This window comes from Onychomys torridus, chromosome 9, assembly GCF_903995425.1.
Source record: "Onychomys torridus chromosome 9, mOncTor1.1, whole genome shotgun sequence".
NCBI lineage: Eukaryota > Metazoa > Chordata > Mammalia > Rodentia > Cricetidae > Onychomys > Onychomys torridus.
Window position 1 is genome coordinate 6402960 of NC_050451.1, and position 17623 is coordinate 6420582.

At 46.4% G+C, this 17623-nt stretch overlaps 1 protein-coding gene across 1 annotated transcript in view; it reads right to left on the bottom strand.

Annotated features, from left to right (window-relative positions):
• Positions 1 to 17623, bottom strand: part of Wdfy4 (WDFY family member 4) — a 211328-nt gene that overhangs the window by 57806 nt on the left and 135899 nt on the right. Inside the window, 5 exon segments of the mRNA XM_036199282.1 lie at positions 4662 to 4724; positions 6370 to 6455; positions 8878 to 8901; positions 8903 to 8999; positions 14607 to 14755. Of these exon segments, the coding sequence (XP_036055175.1) occupies positions 4662 to 4724; positions 6370 to 6455; positions 8878 to 8901; positions 8903 to 8999; positions 14607 to 14755 (419 nt within the window).

Here is a 17623-nt window from a genome sequence, read left to right on the forward strand (position 1 = left end):
CTCCAAACTAGAAACAACCAAATGGCTTTCAATCTACAAGTAGCTGAGCAAACTCTGGTATCACGTCATGCATAGAGTGAACTATCTGAATATGCAACAACTTGGACAGATCTCCATGTATTATTCTAGGTTTTAGGGGCCAGTCTCTAAATGCTGCACACTGTGATTATATTTGTAGGACAGTCTTTAAATAATAAAATCAAAGTTTTGAACAGAAGTAAGTAGTTTCCAGTGGCTAAGAATGGCAGGCATTGCAGCGGTGAGCCTGATAGTGAAATGGTGGTGCAAGAGCTGTCTCTGTACTGATACAATGATCATGCATGAGGATTATAGTGGCACTTGCATGAATCTGCACACATGACAAAAATCACAGAGATGCAAACATACATGGAATGGTCCTGATTTTCAAACTAAGTAAGTGGTTAAACCACATGTTCCCATGGAGGGTGGGGAGTAAAGGCATATATAGAGACTTCATTGTTTTACAACTTCCTATGAGTCTACAGACACTTTTAAAATAAAACTTTAAAAAATTATAGTCTAAACTCAATAAGAGGCAGATCTTTGTACATCTCTCCAGTACAAACTTAAGAGTCACTACAGCATTGGTTAATGTGAGACTCTAGCATACCAAGTAAGACCTGAGCTGCAATTCTTCAGCCATGCCAGAGTTAAGGCATTTCAAGCAAAACAGCACTTTACCTTCAACTCACTGGCCTCATATCAAAGTGCTCATTGTTGATTGCATCCTTGCAGAGTCTAAGAAATTTGCTTTTTAAAAAAAATTATGGCTTCTGTGTCTATGTTCTAGGCTTAGAGTTATCTGGGCACAAGTAGCATCTGGGGTGGATGAACCAATACACTGCTTCCCACCATTCCTGGACCTTCACACATCTGTTCCCCAATCCCACGTTGCTGCAGGAATGTGTAAGAAGCATCTGAATGCTGGAGTATTGGTTGTCACACTCATTTTAAGTTTGTGGAAGCATTTATTCTTCCTCTTGTTATAATGGTTGTTCCCTAGTCCCTGAGGGATAGATTGTTTCATCTTTCATCACGACCTCTTGGGGATTCATATCATCAAGAAATCCAAGAACCATATTGCTCCATTCAGGGGGGAGCTAGAATGAGCTTTACTGAAATGATTGTGTACAGTACAGATATCTAGCCTCTGAGCTAGTCACTTACACTGATCTCTGGGGAGGGGACTGAGGAGAAAGCATGGGAAGAAGGGGAACTTGATGTTGAGCTCCAGGCTATTAAGAGTATACCCTTGGCACTGATTGTAGAAGATCACCATCTTACAGGAATTTCATAGCTTATCACCAACACTCTAAATTCCTTGTCTTATTATTTCCAAAGAGAATTTATAAAGGAAATAAACAGAAAACCATCAATGTTAGAACATTATGTTGAAAAATGAGGTTTTTTGTCAACTCTAGAGCACTGTATACTGTTCCCAGTGGATGACGAAAGGGTTCTATGAGGGCCTCCATTCTTGGGCCCATGCTGGAACTGTGCCAGGTATGACACAGCATGACCCAGGAAGATCCTACCATAGTGGGAAAAATCATCACAGTGGACCAAAAAGCAGCTGTTTCATACATGTGAGGAGGTACACAAGGTCATTATCATCCTACGGAAGACTGTGGAATTTCCAATTATTTGACCCATCACAGAGAACTGTCATTTACCATCTGACAGCCATCTGTGTAGGGATCCCCAGGTGGTGGGCACAGCCAGTTCATCTTCTACATTCTTCCTTCTACCCATTCTCTGTCTGCTTCCTCTCTAGCTGGACTAGAAACTGAGACAGATAGAGGGTGTGTGTTGCTGAGGACAATAGCCTAAGAATGGTTAGAGACAGCTATGAGATCACCACGTGCTTCACAAGATGCATTTCTAAGAGCACACTGCCCTGATCTGACCAATCAAATTATTTGATTGGTTCTCAGATGAACATGTAAACTAGATTGAGAAAATCAATTTGTGGATACTTTGCTACAATTACCTGGATACAGTGTGTGGTATAAGGTGGACTTCCTATGTGACTGTTGGTAGGGAGATACTGGGAGCATCGATGCCAACATGTTCTTAAAGCCTGCCTAGAACAGAACTGACCCAAAGGGAAGTACTCACTTAAGGTACAAGCCACAGCTTCCAGTAGACTTTCAAGAGCCTAGAGAGAGCCAGCCATACATGATGGTGAGCTGGGTTGTTTGTTTTGTCTTAAGGCGCATGATGAGGTGATGAGCCTCTCTTTTGCTTCTATTCATTTGGGTGGCTGACTACAACTCACAATGAAATGACCTGAAAACTCTTAAGTGTAGACATAAGTGTCTCATGAGAGCAATGTAAGATGTCCAGGAGTGGCATCAGCTGACCTGTACACTGGAGCTTATCGCCATCAACTCCTGAAATATGTCCGTTATAGTTGGCAAACAGCCACCTTACCACCGATGACCCACAATAGTGCCCTGACTCACCTTGACATCTCACTCTGTTAGCAAAAGATCTAATGTCCTGCTTCTGTCAGCAGGAATTGCCATCTGTTGAAGCTGTCAATAATTCTGTGTTGTCAAGGTCAGTGGCCATATCTCAGTTCTTATCCTGCTTGGCCCAATGAGAATGTCTGACCACCCCTACCTTGCAGCACTCAACAGGCTTCAAGGAGCTTCCCCACACCTGCATCCTGGGCTAGCTACTCTCTGTCTCTTCCTCCTCCACCTCCAGTGTGCTCATTCCTATGTGTGTCCTCTCTGAAGGTCCATGTGTGTACAAGACATAGCTCTCCACCTCTTTCCACATGCATGCATTCACCTGCTGATCTTGTCTACTCACTTGGTTTGAAGTACTACAAATTACATATTGTCAGGATCTCCCCCTTAAACTCGAAAGTTCACATGATGTCCCCTGAAAGTGTGGGATGACATTTCCAAATTCACACATCCCAAACAAAGCTTCTGATAGTCAGCACAGCCCCCACTGCAGCTCCTGACTGTCCCTACTTTGTTTCCAACCACTCAGGACTTCTCTAAGTCTTCCCCTCTCACAAATACCTCACACTTGTCATCAGATCCCATCACCTGTACCTTCAGCATCTGTCCACTGTCTGGCCATTCACATCACTGTTCCACTAGCTCTGACCAGCATTGGTGCCCTGGCTCACTGCAGCAGGCTCTAAACCAGTCTCTACTTTTGCCCTTGACCTACTGTTGCCTATTCCTGACCCTATTGCCAAGGTAATTCTTCTCAAAGATAAGCTAGGTCCCTCCTTCCTCCAAGTTACTCATAACAATGATGCCATTCTCAAGATCCCTCCAGGACTTCACAAACTCACCATTAAGCCTCTGTCTGTTCCCAATAGTTCCCTGCATGCCAGTGCATCAGCCTTTGCCAGACTGGCTAAGCTGCCTGTGGGGCTGCACTTTTGCCCCTGACCCCAGAAATGTTTCTTCCCAGACTCCTGCATGGTGAGTCTGTCATTGACCAAGTCTTAATTCAAGTTTGTTTTCCTTATTAAGCTTTCCCTCATCCCCCTTCATTTCTCAGACTAAATTGAGATGTGTATCCTCCTCATGAGAATATGATAAACTCACCACATAGAAGGGAGTCTGAAGTTGTTTTGCTCATCACTTTGCTGAGCACCAAACACCACAAATCGCAAGCTATCAATATTTGGAATGAATTGGTTAGACCCATCCATACTTAACACAAATTTCCCGAGTATGATTCCTGGGAAGGCAACCGCCTTGCCCATATCCATTTCCGGATAAACCCAGTCCCATCCTGTTCTCACTCCCATCAGAAGTAAAAACACCTGCCGGTCCTAGATTGGCCTTCCAAGAAGCTGGCCCCTGCAGAGGAGGTGCTAAGTTTAGGCAGAAAACATACATTTCTCCAGCAAGATGACCCACACAATAGGCTTTTACGTTCCCATCTAATTCACACACCACTCATACTGAGTATCTCTCATCCAATATCTTAGAACCAGAAAAACTTGGATTTTGGATATTTTTGGACTTTGAGTATTTGTGTATATATAATAAGGTGTCAAGGTCTGGGGCATAACTGTCACCAAGAAATTCATATTGGCCTGTTGACAGTCAGTGTGACTCCCCTGACAGCAGGCTCAATGGTTGTTCTGCATAGATCCTCTACCCAAAGCCTGGAGACAATTTTATACAGTATTTTTAGTATGCTTGGCTGGACTGTGACCCATGTGTCACCTGAGGTAACATACAGATGTTTCTACTTGTGACACCCTGTTGGTGTCCACTGGTTCAGATTTTGAAGAGTTTTGGATTTCCTGAATAAGTATGTGCAGACTGCACTGATTTCATTTCTGAACATCCAGAAATGCTCATGGCTGGTACACACCCCTTCCTGAGGACCTGGTTCAGACTGTGCTGGAGTTATTCCTTCTAAAACAGGGGATACTTGCTATTCAGGCATGAGACTGTCAGAGCCTGGGGTGAGAAAGGGGGAACTCCAGGCCTGTTAGTAGCCATTAAATTGAAAGCAGAAACTTCAGGAGTAAGATGAAGGATATGTGCAGATTGGAAAGAAATTTGCAAACAAATGACTGTGGCCTTTGCTTGGCTCCAGCACAGGAGGATGAAGACAGAGCAGGGCCAGAGTGCACCCTGACCTGACGTTACCTGAGGTTGAACGGGTCCTCCGTGTTGCCTTTTCCTTTCAAGCTGGGTTGGAAAGTGCAAAAGCTAAACAAAAAGAGAAAGTTTCATGAGCATAGTCACTGCACACCCACAAGCTTGCTCTACACCCTTAGTCTACGTCTCTCATTCCATGCTACCCTGCAGTCCTGATCACCAGACCTCAGGTGCCTCTGAGGTACCCCTTTGGCAGTCTCTTACATCACACATGCTAGCTACATTAATAACAGCAATGGTAAAAAAAAAAAATGATAGTTACTGTATTAAGGGGTTTGCAGGTCCTTTTTAGGACCTAGGCACCTTATATTTCCATGACCAATTGGGTAACTACTTTTACACATTCCTTGTATCGCTGTGGGTTCAAAGGTCATCCTAAGACTCCTAGAACACTCAGTCTATGCTCTCGGCTAACATTTGAATCTTACATGCCGCTCAAAGACCCTAGGGAAAGACTTGGTTCCTGGGGTGCTGCTATTGGAATGTGGTGGGACTTCGGGGAGATGGGATGAAATGAAGGTTTTTAGGTCATTGTTGGGCCTAGTCTTAAAGGGGACTGTCGGACCCCAGATGTCTTCTTTTGCTCCTGTTTACTTCCCTGCCATGAAATGATGCCTTTGCCACATACTGTTAGCGTGATGCACAGGTTGACAACAGGCCCAGAGTGATGAAGCCAACTGATCAAGTACTGGGACCTCCAACATGTGACACCAAATAAACCATCCCCTTATAAACTGGTTATCTGAAACACACCATCAGAGTGGCAGAAAGGAGGTGTGTAAGGAGGCTTCAAGATAACAGCAAGAAACTTTGGTTCATACCCAGAAGCTAGAGGAGCACATTAGACAGCGATCACCACATGTCTGTTCAGCCCATCCAGACCATACAGGTTTTAGGAGGCACTGACCCAGAGCATGTCACTCTGGCAGACACAAACCTGTGTACCCATTTTCCTCCATTCCAGTCCTGAGTCCTGGATATGGCAACTGGCCCCGGGGTCATTTACCAGCCAGGGCCACCAGAAAGGCAAAGCTGGAAGCTCCCCAGCTCAGAGATCAGAGGTCACCTGCTCTCCCACCTCTGTTTGCTCTGCTGGTGACCAGGACCCTGCCCTTCTCTCTGCCTAGTTCCTCTGTGTCCATGTCTCTATAACTTCAGTATCAATAGAAACAAGTAACTCTGTGTGTTAAGGACTCAGATGCGGGCTGGCCTTGCTTAGACTGATGGATTCATCTATCTGGAGAAGAAAGGGAGCTGAGGTGTACCAGCAGGCTTCTCTTAGGAAGGATGCTTCAGCATGCAAGTGGGAATCTGCTTTGGAGTTCTTTCCAGTTAAATAGGAACTGGCACTTGGAATCCAAAAGAGAGATTAAGCCAAGCGAAAACATACACACACAAAGAATGACTTGGAAAATTAGAAAATACAGCCAAAATGTTCCAGAAGGTCCATTACACAACCACCTTCTTAAAGAACCTGTGTCTGCTCCTCCCCTGTCACCACTGGCCCTGCTGCCTCAGCCTCTGTGTCGTTTGTACTTTGTCTCAAAAGTCAGGAAGCTCTTTCCTGTACCTCCCCTAAATTCTGCTTGCTATGGCTTGGGAAGCCTTTTCCCAAGACCAGAGGTGGGAAATCTCCATTTCTCTGCCCAGGGTTTAGGATTTGTTTCTTGGAAACGGGAACTTGTCAGGCCCTTACCTCTTGACGGCTTTACTCCGGTCGTTATTGTAGAACACTAGCAGCTTGGAATACCCATTTTGGAAAAAGATCTCCAGGGCGATGTCCTATACAGAGAAACTACTGTTATTAGGAAAGATGACTCCTGGAACTGAGGTGTAGCCATTTGCCATGTGGGTTTCTGTGGTAGGAAACCCTTATGGTCAGTTCAGACTTCTCTCCACTTTTTTTTATTTTTTTATTTTTATTTTTTGGTTTTTTTGAGACAGGGTTTCCCTGTGTAGCTTTGTGCCTTTCCTGGAACTTGGTCTGTAGACCAGGCTAGCCTTGAACTCACAGAGATCTGCCTGGCTCTGCCTCCCGAGTGCTGGGATTAAAGGCGTGCGCCACCACCACCTGGCTCAGACCTCTCTCTAAATGTGAAGACCTTGGTGGTAGATGAGTGATGAATGGTGAGGCAGGGGTTGTGGCCACCGATAACACCTGCAGATGAAGCAGGAAGTGAAGGCTTCATTTGCAGGACAGGTAAAGAACAGATGGAGGGGGAGCATGCTCAGTTGTACACTCAAACTGCATGACATCTCTGGGTCATAGGCTTTGTTTCCTACAGCAGGAATCAGCTCACTAGAAACCCCAGAAGCTATGGAGTTGGGCTGACTCTCCATCTGACACATTCATCTGCAGACATATTATGATGAGGCTCTTCCCACACCCATGTCGCCAAGTCATCCAGATGTGGCAGCACACTGTCATACCTGAATAAACTCTACATGGTTCTCTTGCCTTTTCCTTCTGCTGTTTTCTTTCCTTTCTTCTCCTCTCTCTCCCTTCTCTCTGTTCCAAGCTGTCTTTAACAGACTTAGAATAAGGGACACCACAATAGTAGACATGGCATAGGGGAGAAAGAATTTCCGGGGGAGGGAGGTCCAGAGAGACTGAAGCCTGGACATGGAGGGCCAAGGGTCAAACTTGGGTCTGGGGCTATGCCCAGCAGCAAGCACCACTTGCTTCTCCTGGTGGCCAGCAAGTTCTCCCAGCCCAGGTCTCCCAGCGGGAGAGGTATTTGTATGGGCACCTTCAAGACCTCTACCAAGACATGTTAGAGTTCTGCAGAGAAAAAGGTAAATAACGAGAAGACAGAGGATGGGATCCAATCCCTGGGCTGTTTCCTGGGAAAGAGGAAACCCACTCGCGGTAACACTTGCTATGAACATAACCTGTGAGGCAAGCACAGAAATCCAGGAAGGGTTCTGTGTGTCTGACATGCGCTCAGGGCTGTATGTGCAGTGTGGAAAAGGCAAGTCAGGACCGCCTATCCCTGCAGGGTCAGGTGACCTGGAGAAGTGACCAAGGGAGCCAGAGTGGGGACGAAGCCCGGGATCAGCCACCTTGCCTAGGATCTTCCTGATGGGGACTTCTTCCTTACACTGCCGCCTCCTCACTTCCTTCTCTCCTTGTGAAAGAGTTCAGGCCAGACAAAATAGGGAACACATTCTTCAGGCAAAGTAGCAACCATGGAGGAAAAGGACTTAGTAGAGGCCTAGACCCTGGTCTCCAGGGAGGAACTCCAGAATTTCCTCCCTTGAAAGGCCTCCCTGGGCTTCAGATATGGGAAATAATGAGACTCGTGCAGAGGCTTCCATGAGGAATCAAAGTGTTCCACACACCCTAAATGAGGCCACAAGTCCAAGGAGCCCTTAGTAAGTCCTTCCAAGTCAAATAGTGTTCCCCTCTGTCAAACTATTCCAGAACCTGCAGAGAGGGTGAGGGATGAGCCCCGTCCTCTCCTCCTACCAGGCTCTTGTCTCCATGTGTTCTGAAGACGCCTCGAAGGCCTGGGAGGCAGCCCTGCCCTTGCTGAGGTCAGACTGATGGCAGTGAGTTGGGGTGTAGGCCACTGGGTCCCAGAGCTCCCTTCCTCCTACCCATGCAGTAGGTGATGCTTCTAAATAGAATGTTCTAGAAAGAAAGCAGTGTAGGAGAGCGTGGCTGAACTCACTCTCTCACAGGAGACTCCATCTGTGTTCAGCACATGAGGAGCCCTTGTAATCAGTGGGGAGGCTCTGGGGGGTACATCAGAGGAGAAAGTCATCAGGTCCCTAAAACACTCGGCCTGGGAGATAATGAGAAGCCCAGAGCTAGGCAAGTTCTGGAGAAAGTCAGGAGAGGGGACTGGTGACAAGTGTTCAGGATCACCAGCTCTATGTGATGCCCCTAAATTCCTAAATCGCCAGTGCAGTTTTATATCACAGGAAAGATTCTGAGTCCCAGAAGACCCAGTGAGCAAGACTAGCCCAGCACTTCACGGCCTAGCTGGAGAGCCTGTAGAGGCTGCCCGAGCTCCAAGTCAGTTAGGGACCAGATGATGTCCAGGGAAATGACACTCATGGTTTCTCCACAAGAGTCCTGAGCTGTACATAGGAGCCAAGAGGGGTCACAGACAGGTATTGCTGATGATGCCTGTTTTACCCGTCATGATGAAAAAACCACCCCCTTACACCCTGGGTGGGTCAGAGCCCCTCAACTAACCTGCAGGAGAAAGCGGGCCTGCCGGAAGCTCTGTGAGGTCACTGTAGGCATGGCGCTGGCAGGAGTGGTGGTCAGAGGACCTGTCTTTGCTGCACATGTTGAAAATGAAGGGGTCGCTGATGCTGAAAAGGAAACAAGATATGCGGTGCACACTTATGGACAGCCGCAGGAGAAGGCACTGATAGGCTCCTCCCACCCACCGCCCTCTCCTGGCCCCACGTTGTTCAGGGCTGCACTGGAGAAGGGCTGTAGTCGTGCCTACTGTTCTGTTGGCCTCTGCTGATCTGAGGAGCCGAGGGCCAGAAATCTACTCTGTGCTGCCCTTGAAGAGTTGGCTGAGTGCCAGTCTCAATCGGGGAGTCATGTTGACCCAGGGTGCCGGGTGGTGCTGAGTGTGTGAGAACAGTCCCTGCACTCAGAAGTCTGAAAACTGGTTCCACCACGTGGCTCTTTGGTACTTTAGATTCACTTCCCCTAGTTCTGCATCTTTAGTGGCCCTGGGAGCGCTTCAGATGGACCACTCAGAGCTGTCAGATGTGCTTGTCTGAGATCGAAGTCCACTGAATTAGAAGACACACCGTGTCATCTTGCGGACAAAAGAACTAACTGGAAATCATTGGGTTTGCAAGATCCAGGCTTGGTTGAAAGAAGGGAGCACCTTCCAGATTCTCTGAAGCTAGACCCTGGAGGGCCAACCAGCATCCTACCAAAGAGCAGAGCAGAGCCACATGCAACCTGAGTCCCACCTCCTGCAACATGGAGGGGTAGCCTGTAGGACCCAGAAGGTAGAATGGGACCACACAGAGATCTCAGGAGGCTTTCTACTTGTCATCCATCTAAAGGTTCAGAATGCTTCTGCATCCTTGAAGGATGTGGAGAGTGCAGAGAACCTCAGATCTGTCTAATACTCATTCCCAAAGAAGAGAACATTTTGTGTATTTCAGTCACCAGTTCACCTTGGAGTGGGAGGGGAGTTTTCAGCACCCACACATATGGGGTCTTGGGAAGTAAAATTAACTCCCTTTACAGACACATCCATTTCTGAAAAGCTAGGTCATGTAGCCAGTATTTTGCATTTATTTAGATTTTATTTTATCTTAAACTGTGTGTGTACCATCACAAACTTTCTGACCATTCTAAAAAAATTTCCCTTTAAGATAAGTAACACCTGCCCTGTACATCAATGCTACAGAAATTTATGGTCCAGTTACAAGCCTAGAAAGACCAGAGGTGAAGGAACCCTGACCAAGATGGGAATGCGGAGGCGGAGACTGCTTCACCTCCCCCTGGTGTTAGCTTCCAGTGAAGCCCATGAGGCCTTCATGCCACCATTCTGTAGCTAAGAGGAGTCAGACTGTCACAGACCTGGCAGGAGTTTCCTGTCTACTCAGTGGCTCAGTTTCCACACTGTGATGTGTTCGACTTTCATGTCCAGTAGAAGGCTCCCTCAGGACAGGATGGAAGCCTGAACTCTCTGGGTAGCATCTTCTACAGATAGCCTCAAAGACACAAACCCAGGCTCTTTACCACCCCTCCTGGCCCTTCTCAGAACAGCCTTCCTGGACCCTCTGCTCTGAGCCACATCTCTGTAGGGCTAATCAGAGAGAAATGTGGTTTTGGCTTTGGAAGCCTTGGCCATGAGACTTTAATTCAAAGCTGCTGCTGGCTGAGATCCATTGTGCATTTCTGGTGCCATTGTGGGTGTAAGTTGAGCTGTTTCTAAATATTTCTGACTTTCAGAGGGGCGATGGTGATAATTCTAACTCCCACCCTTGGCTTAAGCCAAACAGCATCCAGGTCAAGCAAGATCTGGTGGGAATGGCAACCACTAATCTTTTTTGTGCCCTTGTAGGCCCCTGCTGTGAGACCCACAGAAAACACCCACTACACCTTAGAGGTCCTCTACAGAGCTGTTCAGCATCTCCTGTGCAGGCTGGGCATAGGCAGAGGCCTTTGCTTGTGGCCTCTGTCCCTGTATCTTCACCTGAGGCCTGTGCATGTTTGCTAAGTGACTGTCGTGCTCCCTTGCTGCTCAGTACTTCCCCATTCCATGTTTGATCCTAAATGCGTCTCCCCTGAGCATGCACCACGGTCCTTTCCAGTTATAAATCTGGAAGCTGCTTGCCAGAGGTGATGTTTCCCCAAGGTTACATTTTGCTGCTGCAGCCAAACCCAGGTCCTCTTGACTCTTAAACCCAAGCTCATTCAACAATGTCCTTGGAGGCAGAAAGGCTCTCCTCAGAATTTTCAGGGGGTTCTTCTACATCTCCCTCCTTTCAGTTACCCCATGCTACAGATACCACAACTGACACCTGTGACACATGGACAGCCCGAGGAAAAAAAATGAACTGGAATATAGTAAGGGATTTGGGGAGAAAAGAAACAGCCATTTTCTCATGCTTATCAGAACTGTATAACCATATAGTGCAGAATCGACCGTCATGGATCTTCAGAAAAGCTGAACTACATCCATTGTTGAATTCACTGATAGAAGTTCAAGTTGAGGTCCATCAGGGACAGTATTCATACAGGTGCCACTGGGTGCTTTGGGTAACAATTCATCTTACATATCATGCTAAATAAATCAGCACTCAGACACCCAGGGTGAATGGGAAGGGAGGAGGAGGAGTTTGTTTGGTCCCTGTTCATCAATAGGTGAACCTGTTGTTACAGTTCATAGGATGCTGTCCAGAGTTCTACTTCCCAGCAGCCATCTTGACATATGAAATTGTCTAGAGTGGCCTTCGTATAATTTTTAATAGTTACACTAGGGAAATCCACTATGTTAAGTAAATGGTAGTTGCAACACTGAGTGGCCTGGACTTTGACAGCTGAAGTAAGTTTCAAAATAAAATATCCTTCCGTTTGCTCCTATTTGAAGTCACTTGGTTTTGTCAGAATGATACTTGAAATTTATGGCTGGTATCTCTCAGGGATGGTATACTCTTCAGTGGTCTCATCTCTTTGTGTCTTTTGGAGGTACCAAGCATGAGATGAATGTTTAATAACTTTGCAGAATTGAATTCAACAGAGAAATGATACTCAATACTGCCCATCGACATGGAAGGAGGATTGGGTTTCATACCTGACCACTAAGATTCTGGTGGATGCCACTGTTCTGGGGTAGAATTGTGACTTTCTAAAGGGATGTGTTTATGTCAGAATATGACTTTATTTGAAAATGGGACATTTATAGAAGTCATGCACTTACAATAAATGGAATGGGCACTAATCTAAGACAACTGATGACATCATGTAATGGGAGATTGGACACAGAGACACACAAGGAAGATGATGTGAAGACAGCCATGTAGCTGGTGGGATGTCTGTGTACAAGCCAAGGAATTCCAAGGACAGACCAGACACCAGAAACCAAGTGGAAAGGAAGGCTTCTTCCCATGAGCAGCTGAGAAAGTGGGTTCTTGCTGACACCTTAATCCATTCTTTTGGCTTGTAAGGCTGTGTAATCATAAAATTCTGTGGTTCTTTTAGGCCACCTAATTCTTGACAGCCCTAATGAACTAATACAGCCACTGAACTTCCAGCCATGGAGGGAACCCAGTATAACTAAGAGTTTCTCAGGAGCTTCTTCAGTTCTGAAGAAGATGCCTAAGTCCAGTGATGGGGTACTCATAGTGTTCTTGGGCTTATTTGGGAATGTTTTTATGGTGCATCAGAGAGCTCCTTCCAAGGTTTAATGCTCAGCTGTGCTCAACTTGATGGCTTTTAGAGAAGCATTTCAGGCTTGGCCTGGCTTTATTTTTAACAGGCTTATTTATGTATCTTCCTTTAGTCTCCATGATCAAAATAAGGCTTAAGCCCCATTGATCTGACATGATCTGTGAGCCTGGCTTGGAAAGCTGCCTCTCTAGTTGTGCCAGCACTTTCTCAGGCCATAGACAAGATCAGGCAGGTGGGGGGGGGGCGGGGGTGGTGGCTGTATGATTAACAAACATTTCCTTCTGTGACTAAAAATACCCAGGCAATTTCCTGGAGGTACCCAAAGGTAGTCAGTTGATTCCACTCTGCCTGCATTCTAGAAAAGTATATTTCCAGACAAGGAAGTCACTCTTGCCATTACAAATGAAAATGCCTGACTGCGGGGCTTCTCTTACAACTGCAGGGATAGACAACTTGATGATTAAAACAAAGCGTAGCTGATCAATAGGATCTTATCTAAGGCCACTTCAATCCACGCTCAGAGGAAGCGTGAAGCAATGGGTTGTGCATGTCATTACATGGGCATGCTGAGCAACTAGAAAGAGCAGAGAGCTTCCATCAGCTTACAAAGACCAGCCTGCAGAGCCACTGTCCGTATTGATCAGTATCCATAAAACATGAGCAAGAAGATGGGGTGAGTGTGCCAAGTATTAATTATACTCCTCCAGCTTTGGAAAAGCTTCAAAGACTTGTAGTAATAGGAGAGGTTTCAATATGAATAAAAGATGGAAATTAGCGGGGAGAGGAGGTCAGCAAGTATAATAAAGCAAATTTCAACCCTAATCTAAATTGGGTGGGCTGGCACACACTCTTGTACACACTCTTTAACTCCGGCTTCCTGACACAAGCTGGAAATCATGAGAACTGGGAGTTAAAATTCTTATTATTGAGAGGTCAATACTGAATTCTTTGCCAACATCCAGAAACAATGGTTTTCAAAGTATGGTCCCCCGTGACTATAGAATCAGCCTAAGCTAGGAGCTGGCAAGATATCAGATCCTACTAGATCCTGAGTTAGAAACTAGAGAAGGGCAGAGTCCGGAAGTCTGTTCTAATGATCCCTCCAGGTGACTCTGCGGTAAGCCACTTTGAAAGTCACTAGGCTAAGAAGTTACTTGGTCACATAGGAACCTTTACAACCTATAGTGAAAAAACTCTATTAAGTGCAAGGACCATGGAAAACACACATCTTGACAACCGCAAAACACTGCAAGTTTGAATTTGAATGGATGTCCTTCCTGAGCACAGAGTGGTCAGTAAGAGCTAGTGGAATCCTGAAAGACCAAACATTTGTCACTATAGAAGGGCCTTAGGATTTCCTGCTGGCAATGTCTGCTCTTAGTTGGGGTAAAGATGGAAGACTCCAGTTTCTTTCCTCACTTGGTTACTTTGTATTGTTTACTCAAGATAGGATTCACATGTGTAGTCCTTGCTGGCCTCAAACTTGGGATCTTCCTGCCTCAGCCTCCTGAGTATTGGAATAATACATGTGTTACTCAACCTGGACCTGGATGATGGTTCAAAAGTCCAATGCAAATCTTACCCATTGTTAGATCTTAGCCACATCTTCAGGCAGCCCCCTTATCATATCAGTCAGTGCCAGGATATCTCCCAAGTATGGTCATGTAAATGCCCCTGCATCATGTATGTTTTGCTCTAGAATGATAGTGTGCTCCAACCTCTATCCCAAGAACTCTCTGTGCTGGCTATGGCACTCAAATGCCTCTGCATGAAGAATGATGGCCAGCCAGCCAGTTGTTGAATGCATAACCTGATGTGATTGAAGTCTGTTATCTAAATAACCAGAGGGAGGTCCTCAAGCACTACAATATATTTCCTGGAAGTAGAGACATGAGGGGCTGCCATGCAACATGTTACCCAGGCCAGAAGCTGGCTTTGGATAGCCATGGCCACAGGTTCTAAGCCCTCAGTAAACAGTCGGAAGTGGAAGAGAGGGGATTGCAAGGAGGTGGGGCTGGAGAATCTGCTGGGGAAAGCAGAGAACTCACTTGGATAAGCAGTGGCGGGTGCAGTAGACATCGCCTGTGGGAGACAGAGTAAAATTCTCACAGATATAGAAGTGTTGCTGGCCAAAGAGCAGGATCCCTTCTGAGACCAGGTGGCCCTGCACAATCACCAGGGGGACCTTCTGGGACACCTGCAGGGAGAGAGGGTGCTAGAGTCAGACTCTAGGCGTGTGATACATGCCTATGCTTCTTGCGAAGACCAGGGGGCCAGTCTCCAGCCACTCACAGGATATTTGGAGGTGACAGCACTAGTGGCTTGCAAGAATGCCAGGCTGCACTATCCCAATCACAACCCGTGTGGCACACTTACACTGAATCCCCTATGTGGTAGTTTTTAATCTGACCCAGTGACACAACCACCCCGATCAATCCATCTGGGTGACATTTATCCTGGCACTCAGGAGGCAGAGGCAGATGGATCTCTGTGAGTTTGAGGCCAGCCTGGTCTACAAAACAACTTCCAGGACAGCCAGGGCTGTTACAGAGAAAAATCTTTTCTCAAAAAACCAACATATAATTATACCATTTCTCCCTTCCCTTTTCTCCCTCCAAACACTCCTATATACCCCTCCTTGCTCGCTTTCAAATTTGAGGCCTTTTTTTGTCATTAATTGTTATTACATACATGGAATATATATGTATATACATATATACATTCCTAAATACAACCTGTTCAGTCTCTGTAATCTTACCTGTATGTTTATGTTTTCAGGGCTGACCATTTGGTATTGAATAAGCAATTGGTGTGCTCTTCCCTGGGGAAGACTATCTCTCCTGCATTCAACATTCTCTTCCTGTCTCTGGCCCCTCTTCTGCAATGTTCTCTGAGCCTTTATTTTGGGGAGTGTTTTGTAGATGTATCTGTTGGGACTTACTGCTGTAGTTGCTAAGTCCTTTTTCTTACATTAAGCCCCCTAACAAATAAGACATTCCCCAATTCATAATGAGGCAAGTTTTACTGGGGACAAGCAGTTGTCCAGGGACTATCTGGTATCAGCCAATGAGTAACTGAGCCAGGAGTCGAACCCAGGTACATCTAAAATGCAAGTCTGGTACTGCTGTCTCCACAAAGCCAAGACAAGTGTGAGTACAGGATGTTCTCCTGTACTCTCCATGTAGACACTTGCTCCTGGACCACAGCCCACACTCCTTCACTGACAGGAAGCACATGGGGCAAGGTCATATCTCTTCCCAGTGACAACTTGCCCCTAGCAACAGGTCAACATGGAGTCATGAGGCTAGGGCCACTTTGTCTCAATTCAGAGCCACTGCTTGGGGGTGATCAGCTGAAGTCATTGCACTATAGCTGTCCCAGGCCAGCCTTGACTTCCCCACTCCAAAATACTTCCTGAGAGCATATCCATATGGAGACCCTAGCTAGCTGTCCAGGGATTCTGACTTGGGACAATGATTCAGATTCCAGCATGAATGAATGAATGAATGATGAATAAAACCCAAAGGAACTAAGAATATGGCCAAAGTCAGTATTTCTCCAAGTATTTTCATCCTTACAAATGCTTAACCAAAAGGTAGTAGTGACACACAGCTGTAATGCCAACACCGAAGTATGAAAGGGCAGGGGTGTCGGGGAGGCATTAACACAAAGACGGAATGTGGCACATACCTGCAAATGCCAGTACTAAATTCTGAGGCAAGGAAGGTATGTGTGTGTGCATGTGTGTGTGTGTGTGTGTGTGTGTGTGTGTGTGTGTGTGTTGGGGGTGGATCTGAAGGCTGAAAGTGGCATACACCTATATCCCCAGCTACTAGGGAAGCTGAACCAGGAGGATTAGTTGAGAAGCTTTTTTGAAGCCCAGCCTGGACCACAAATGAGACCATCTCAAAAAAGGAAATAGTAAGAGAAGTCTTGCCACAGTCACCAGCACTGGTGTTCCAGCGAAACCCCTGCTGAGGCTCAGTGCGCACAGTCACAGCCTGAGCTGGTGGGGAATGGTACAGGCACTTGGGGCTTTAGAGTAAATCCAATCAGATTGTTGTTTGGTGGATTGGGTGCATGTGATGTTGGGATGTTTCATCTTACAGTGAGTTTTCCAGGACTGGGGGGGGGGGGCAGGGCAGGAATCAGGGAACGGCTGTCTGCCTCCCAAAGGTCTTCTTAATGCAAATCAGGCTTGCTTTACATTGCTCCTGACATGTCTACAGAGTTACAGCTAGTCTTTTCCCTGAGCAGCCCCCCACGCACCTCCCCCCACCCTTCCCCCAGCGCCTTCCTAACAGCCTCTCGTAGACACATCTGACTTTCACTAATAGTTACAGACTATTCCAGCACAGCTTATTTGACCAATTTTTCACGAATTTAAGCTTACTTTCAAATATTTGACACATGCAGGGCTGTGACAGCCACCCTCATACTGCACATGTCACTTTGAATTGAAGGGTACATCTGAGGAATAAAGTTCTAGGAACCAGACAGGAGGCCCGGGGTGAGCTTTTAAATTCTCACAGCTATTGCCAATGGCTCCCTTGCAAAGTGGCACAAGATTGCCAGCACTGTAAGGAGGGCCCTACAATGTGAATCCAGATTGACTACCTCCCAAGGACTCAAAGTTTGCTGCCCATTGTGGGGCATGAGGGTGTGGAGGAGGGCCTCTGTGGAGGTAGTTACTAGCATATGGTTCATTGGGGCAAAAAGACTGAATGCTGACCTTAAAAGAAAAAGATGAGAAGGCTCACATTCACCCACACTCCCTGTGTCTTGTCACATGATGCCCTGTGTCGCCCTGAGACTCTGCCATCTGGAAGATTATCACCACATATGAGTCCTCAGCCATCCAGACCCGTAAGCCTAAGGAAACCTCTTTTCTTTATAAGGTAACCACACCTCAAGTCTTTTAGTAGAGTATCACAATACAGACTGATAACAAAGAGTTATCCTGGGCTGTTTAAACTTTTTTTTTTTCTTGTAACCTTTACAGGTGAAATTCAGAGGTCCCACCATCAAGCTTTTGAGGTGAAGACACAGTGTCAACACCAGCACA